This window comes from Limulus polyphemus, unplaced genomic scaffold (assembly GCF_000517525.1).
Source record: "Limulus polyphemus unplaced genomic scaffold, Limulus_polyphemus-2.1.2 Scaffold2401, whole genome shotgun sequence".
Taxonomy (NCBI): domain Eukaryota; kingdom Metazoa; phylum Arthropoda; class Merostomata; order Xiphosura; family Limulidae; genus Limulus; species Limulus polyphemus.
In genome coordinates this window covers 117,334-125,028 of record NW_013668011.1, presented here as the reverse complement: position 1 = coordinate 125,028, position 7,695 = coordinate 117,334, and the positions used below count along the sequence as shown (strand labels likewise).

General features: G+C 29.1%; 1 protein-coding gene across 1 annotated transcript in view; it reads left to right on the top strand.

Annotated features, from left to right (window-relative positions):
- LOC106466858 (WD repeat, SAM and U-box domain-containing protein 1-like) overlaps positions 1-3,204 on the top strand; it is a 30,894-nt gene extending 27,690 nt beyond the window's left edge. Inside the window, exon 11 of the mRNA XM_022394925.1 lies at positions 393-3,204. Coding sequence (XP_022250633.1) covers positions 393-538 — 146 coding nt within the window. The 3' untranslated portion in view covers positions 539-3,204. The remainder of the gene's footprint in view (positions 1-392) is intronic.
- The last annotated feature ends 4,491 nt before the right edge of the window (positions 3,205-7,695 follow it).

Here is a 7,695-nt window from a genome sequence, read left to right as displayed (position 1 = left end):
GGTTATTGCTTATGTAGATTAGGGTAAGGGTGTTGAATGTAGTCTAATATTACTTCTTTACAGCCAAAATGTAACTTGTGACTGTAGCAGTTCTTCACTAAACCAAGTAGATTGTTGAAAGATCTCAAATTATTGGATTCCTTTACCTCAGTTATTTACACAGGTTTTAATTGACTCAAACTTTTGATATATTTTGTTATCCCAAAGTAACGACATGTAACATACTAAATATTTATGCAAGTGTAATGATTAGTTTAAAATATATTTCTCGTTAACAATATTTATATATTTTTTCTGTTAGAAAAAGGGATTGTTACATGAGAGTTAGTTGTGGTGATATAAACAGCTTCTGCATAACTGTTCACTGACATTTGTTTGTAAACATATTTCAGATGGATATAGTTATGAAAAAGCAGCAATTATCGAGTGGCTGAACAGTGGAAAATTCACAAGTCCAATGTCCAACAATAGATTAGGCCACACTTACTTAACACCAAATATAGCATTGCATCTTCTTATCCAAAAGCATTTAGTGTAAAATGCTATTTACATGTGTGTGACTGCTTCATATTTCAGCAATGAACATTACCCAGGAAATATTTCTTATACACTGGAGTAAAATATATCAAGTTGTGAAACTTTGTATTTCTCTATCTAAAAACATTTTTAATTTTACATAGTTTTGCATAAAGTCATTAAAATAACTTAAAGAATATGGAATAATAAAGTTATTAGTTTCTAAATAATTTTAAATAATATGCTGTTTAGGTAGTATGTTCAGTTATGTAAGTATATGTACTGTACATGTGCTTGCTAAGTAAGAAAGTGAAGAGATGATTTGTTGTAGTTTCTTTCATTGATAACACAAAAACTGTAGTAAGACAGAATATGAAATTCAGTTATACTTAAGTCTTTTTAACTTAGAGATGCATTCTCTAGGTATGAAGTACTCTAATGAAATCAGTGTTTAAGTTTATAAGTTTGCTAAATTTCCAGTATATCAGCATTCCAAGCACCAACCATTATCATAGTATAATGGAGATCTTGCAAATAAGCATTAGTCATACTTGTGAAGCTAATTACAGATTACAAAGAAAACAACATGTAACACCATATCAGATTTCTAAACCAGTTAACATAAATCTGAGTGTTTATTGAATTATATGCATCCTTTTTTTTTTCTCTCTTTATTGTCATAATTTTACATTTATGATGGAGAAGCTTTACTTTCTCACTTCGTGGTTCATACAGTATATTATATTTGCTTTTCAGGTTTTTTAATAGTCAAAATTGATTATGTACTCTTGTTTTAAGATATGAGTAAGGAAGGACATAGTGATTTATATAAATATATGTATAAGCACACAACACACACACACAATATAATTAGAACTAAGTATATATGTTTTTAACATTAATTTCAAAACAACATTTTGTTGTGCCATTAGTATAAAAACCATAACAGTATTTACACTTGGATCCTAATAGTGCCATTGCTTCTCTATGGTGAGAATATGTTGTGTGTCTTAGAAATTACACAGTACTGTCTATGAAGAAATAACTTTCATAGTTATGTGATTTTTTTATACTTAAAAAAATAATTGTTTATTATACGTATTGTTGGGTGCCATAACATATTGCTTAATAATATGGTTAGTGTTCTCTTTTATAATATTCTAGGAAACAGAAAGGTACTGGTACTATGTCTATAAAAACATGCTAGATTGTCTTTATCTCACATTTTGGGCCTAACATCGCTACTAAGTGGTCTACACATTATGACTTGTAATATTATACAGCTCTCTAGGTGCTACTGAAGGTGCTGGTTTTAAAAAAAACTTGTAGCAGTTGTTAAGAACATATCTATATTATTATTGATAGCTGCTACAAGTTCTGAGAAAACAACGAATAAAGTTTTGAATATCTTTTGACTTTCTTATTCAAACTAAGAAGAAGAAAAATATATCAGTATTCCAAACACCAACCATTATCATAGTATAATGGAAGCATAAGAAAATATATAAATCACCAATCTTCTGTTTGTATGTACCTGATTGTCAAAACCTTTCAAAACTTAAACGTTGAGAAAAATCATGTTTAGTTAAAATTAATTTTGTACTAAAAATTAATTATTTTTTTTGTCTCCTAGAAGGCATCAGAAGGGATAGTTATATGCATAAGCAGACACCTCTATCTCCCTGTTTTTTTATGTATAGAGAAATACAAAGTTAAATAAGTATACTATGTGTTATAAAATGTTTGTAATTTCTTTATATTACATTATTCACAACCATGCTAGACTTTAGTAGGCTTCTTTAAAATCTAGATATGCTTACCAAATTAAAATGCACTAAAGATATGTATTATGTTTATAAATTACATTGAAATGGGGTTACTTGCATATAATCCATAAATGAAAGAATCCCTTTTATGTACCTGTTTTGTGATTGGCCCAGTATTTTATTGTTTATTTACATATCTACCTCTGCTGTCGTGTTAAAATAGAAAATTTTGAATGTTTAAAAGATTTTGTCTCTTGGGCCATTTCAAAACTGCCATTGGAGAACGGTTAATATACACGTTCTCCAATTTCAATTGTTTTAATGTTACAACAGTTACAAGTTATTTGAATTGCAGAAGAATACTTGGTTTTCTGTTTAGTAATGTTAGAAAATAACAAGGTTTTGTGTGATTTTTATGAACTTCAGTATTATACAATGAATTTATGTTATTTGTAAAAAAAAAATGATTTTTTCAAGTAAAAGTCTTTTGAAAACTTTTATGCAGTTGCAAACCTCAAAAAAAAGGGGGTGTAATTACAGATATTTAGTTTGCAATGAAAATGTACTTTATTAAATTGTATTCAATGTGACACATTCCAAGAAAATAAACATTCATATCATGTAAACTTTATAATTTTTAATGTTTTCTAATGTATGTTCTGTGTAGTTTGAGCAGATAATTTTACATTTTATGTCACTTGCACATCATAACCATGAAGTGTAAGTTGTTATGATTTAAATGGAAACATCAGAATTGAACCTTAAACCATTTATATTTGACACTGTACAAGAAAGGAAGTTTAGGATATGTAGAATTAGACTGAACTTTTTAGATACCTGAAAATTTGTTTCTTAATAATGTTCAAATTCCTTAGTAATTTTTATGTAAGTTTTATAACAATAAAGACTTTTTGCTTTGAAATGTAAAGTTATTTTTTCTAGACAGTAGCAGTTAAAATCAAACCTATATCAATAATAAGTATACATTTATGGTGGTCCCCCCCCCTTTAATATTCGTCCTGGACATCTTAATGAATGTACATCGATCAACAACAATTATAATAAGCTATTTCAATGTCATTTAAATGAACTATCTTTAACTTGAAAAAAAATCATAATTCTTGTCTTTTCTTACCAAACCTCGATAATATGTTTCATATTTTAAGTACTGAAGTTTTTTTCTGTGTGTTATTGTTGAAATAATACACTAGACATTGTTTATGCAATTAACATTATACATATGTAATATTTTATGGCATAGTTTTTCTGTATTATTGTCTCGCATTGCTCAAAACACTGGCATTGGATGTACATTATTGAATAAAAAGTAATTAAACTGAGGCATAACAAAGTTTTGCATAAATCAACAGCCTCACTGCAATAAAATAAATGTTTGTCTATCCACCTTCAATATATTCTTAGCCCTGATACCTGCTATAGTTTATATAGGTGTGCTGTGTATGATTAAAATTGGCTGAATGCAACTTTAGTTTACAAAGTGAGAACCTACTGCTTTCTGAACCACATAGTTCTGCATTTTCAGTTTCTTTTGATGATACATAGCCAAGTTTAGTGCCAGGAATTTCTCTATTGGTATTTTGATTGAGATAAGTTACTTAATGTGATAAAATAATTACTTTTAAGTATGTTCTGATGTTAAACAGCTCTATTTTCTTTAAAATACAGTATCACTTTGTTCTTTACCATTGCTTAACCCCTACCTTATATTGTTAGCTTCTAATTAAAATGCCCTCCAGTAGGTCTGTAGGATTACAATGCTAAAATTTGGGTTTTGATACCCATGGTGGGCAGAGCACCATTAGACTATTGTAGCTTTGTGCTGAACAACAACCATTATATTTCAAAGGAAAAGTTTTATGTATTAAACCACCCTAAAGTCCAATTGGTTGTAGTAAGTAGTAAACAACTCTAACAAAACAATTGATACCAATAAGCTGTTGTTTCTTTAAATAGTATATTCAAGCATGTATAAATAGCTGTTTAATTAACACAAGCATGTCATTAGTGGTTCAAGAATCCATATGTCATGTCCTATTGCTGTAAAAGCATGCTTTGGTCCATAAATGCATTATAAGAGTGACAGTCAAACCCAACTATTTCATGATAATGTAGTCAAAGAATTGACAGTAAAATCTGTTGACTCTAGTTTTATTAGCTAAAAATTATGAGCACTTCATGCTAATATCTGAAACAAATCCAAGATATGCAACTAAGTGACTTTTCTGTTATAATTTCATAAAATGGTATAATAGTATATGAAAACTATGCATAAGTATTACATTTCACTTACACTTCCAAATTTTCTGCCTTAGTACTTGCTCTTCTATATTTCATTTCAATCTGGATCAGATCTGAGTGTCGTTTTTTAATCTTCGAAGTGATAAATAAGTGTCATTATTCAGGAAAGGATGAAGAGGAAGTGCTTTTCTCACAGATTTCTACCTCATTTTCACTTATACTCAATTATGTACCCATTGTTTTATTTGAATATTACTTAGTTTTTAATAATGTATAATACAACGGTTGCCTTTGTACAAGAAAATTTCAAGGCAAAGCCATAGAGCACGAGAAGTTCCTTCGTATTTTACATTTTGTGAAAGAAATGCTTTTAGTCCTGAGAGAGAGTAACTTCCTTTATCAATAACTCATGCTCATGATTACTTGCCTTAGTTTAATTTGCATTCATTCCAATTTAAAAATATATAGAAATGTTTAAAAAGAGTATTTTAAAATATTATAAAGATTTGTTGCACATAAAATTTCTGAAAGAATATAAAGTGTTCTAATGTTAAGGAAACAATATAACTTGGCCCAGAAAATATTCCTAAATAACAAATTGCAGGATAAAACAAAGAACAAGCTGTTTGATTTGTGTGTTTCTAATTTCTTGGTGTTAAAACAGCAGCTGAGCTATTTAGATTATGTATATTTTAAATAAAACATTGAGGCTTGAAATAAAAGAAGCTTATTACAGTGTATGTATATGTTACAGATTTCTTTTTCACCAAATATAAAATTGAAAAAAGAATCTTTGATGTAGAAGCCTAATGCATTCCTTGATTGGTCGTGCCCTCTGCTGTGAACTGCAAAGCTTATCAGCAAACCACTTTGGTCAGGCCTCAAAAACCCCATAGATATTATATACACATCACCATTATAAGAGGCCTTGGATAGGCAAAACTACAGTCCACAGCAAAGGGTAAAATCAAGGAATGTATTAAGCCTCTACGTCACAGATTCTCTATTCAATTTTACTTTTGGTAAAATCTGTAACAAATATATATAATCATTAAACAGTTGGACTGCTGTTTAATATCAAATAATGAATTAGGTGCAATGTTCTAACATTATTCACACTCCTAAGTTAATTTAGGTTAATGCATGGTGATTTAAAAGGACTCAAAAACCCCATAGGTATTATTACATTGTAATTGAATTCAGTTGAAGAAATTATTTAAAAATGGAAAGTATCCGATAACTACATTTACAGAGAATCTATTCAATGTCATCCATAACCTAATTACTTGGATAAAATAGTTCTGCCATGTAGTTTAAAATTTCCAGTCAATCGAACTAAAATTAAATTTACTGATTTTGTTTCTGTAAGTTTTGAAAAATGATTTCCAATTTGAGACCTTTGACAATTTAGTCTCTAAAATATCAGCCTTGTCTAGTTTTTATGTGTATCCATTAAAGAAATGTAACTATTCAATCTACCTGAAAATAAATGAAAAACCTTGAAAGATTTGAAAAGTTGGTTATTTAGTTCTCTCAAAACTTGATTAAGATAATAATGTCATAATATGTAAAAACCAAGAATGTGTAGGTAATGTATATACCATTTTACATGATTCCAGTAAATTTAACTTTATAGAAAAAGCTCTTATCAAACAAAGGGAAGACACGTTTCAAAGATTTTCATTTAAACTAAACAAGAACATAATTTCCAAACAAGTATATAACCATTTTAGATCTGTGGGATCTCACAGTGGCATGTTGTACAGTGTACTAACACTGTATAAAAGCAGATGTTTCTAGCATCCCTATTGTAACTAACATTGGAATGCACAATTATAAGTCAGCAGGTTTTTAATGAATTTTTATTTCCATTCTATTAAGAACGAATTTATAGTTTAAAATTATCCTGAATTCATCAAATGAATGAAACTTGATCAGTCAGTATGTATCACAAGTTTTGGTATAGAATCTTTATATACCACTTGATGAAGTAATCAAATTAAGTTCTAATTTATTATTTACACACAAACACAAGTTAATAGCACAACCAAAAATGTATTCACTATGTTGCTTGAATTTTACATCAAAGAGTGCAATTTTGTCTTTAATAATATGATCTAATTCATACTGTAACGGTAGACTAACTACATGCTACAGTCTTAGCAAATTTATGTCTTATCATGAAGTTAATATTAGTTGAAGTCATGTGCATCTTGGTCTAAAACTTTAGTCTATAAAGACAAATATATAACACTTATCATATTCAGATAACAAAGCTATGTAAAAACTTCAAGATTATTTAAATTCTCAGCATAGAAATAAAGTTCACAGTTAAGAACAAAAATAATCTGCCTTTTCCAGTTTGTCATTTTAGTTACGTTATATTTCACTGTTACAAATAAAATATAATCAGTATTTTAATTAATAATGCATATATAACTATTTCTTACAACCATTTTCATGAAGAAGTAATAAACGTTAAAAAAGTACTTAATTAAAAATGCCTTCCCATTAGCCTTTATCAATAGAAGCATTTCTGAAAATCTTGATAAAGTTTATGCTCTTAAAATTCAAGAATTCAGTGTTTCTAAACTTCCTGCCCCTTTGGTTTTACCTTTTACTGATTTTCATACCACTAAATTCTTAAGCTCAAAAATCACTCCCAGAGTAGCATTCATGTCTAACATGCATCTATGTAATATCTTTCTATTCAAAGATAGATTGTCTCTAAAGAGGTCATTTAGTGACCTACTTGTGCATTACCATTGTCCTCAGTTCATTTCTTTGCTGGTATTTTGACTATGTGGGTCAGGTTGATGACCTCTTCCATCCTCCCTGGCAGGATGTTTTATTGTTTAGTTGGCAGCTTTTGATTTATTGAACCCTGCTTTTGGATGTTTCTTGAGATATAAATAATTCCACAGGTACATACAAACATGTATATACTGCAGATTTTGTGTTTTGTTGAATGTTGCACAAAGCTACTTAAGGGCTATCTGCATTAGCTGTCTTTAATTTTGAGGTGATAGACCACAGAAAAGGCAACACCACCCATCAATTCCTGAGCTACTCTTTATCAACAAATAATTGAATTGACCATCACATTATAACACTCATGGCTGAAAGGGCAACCATATTCAGTGAAGGTATTGAA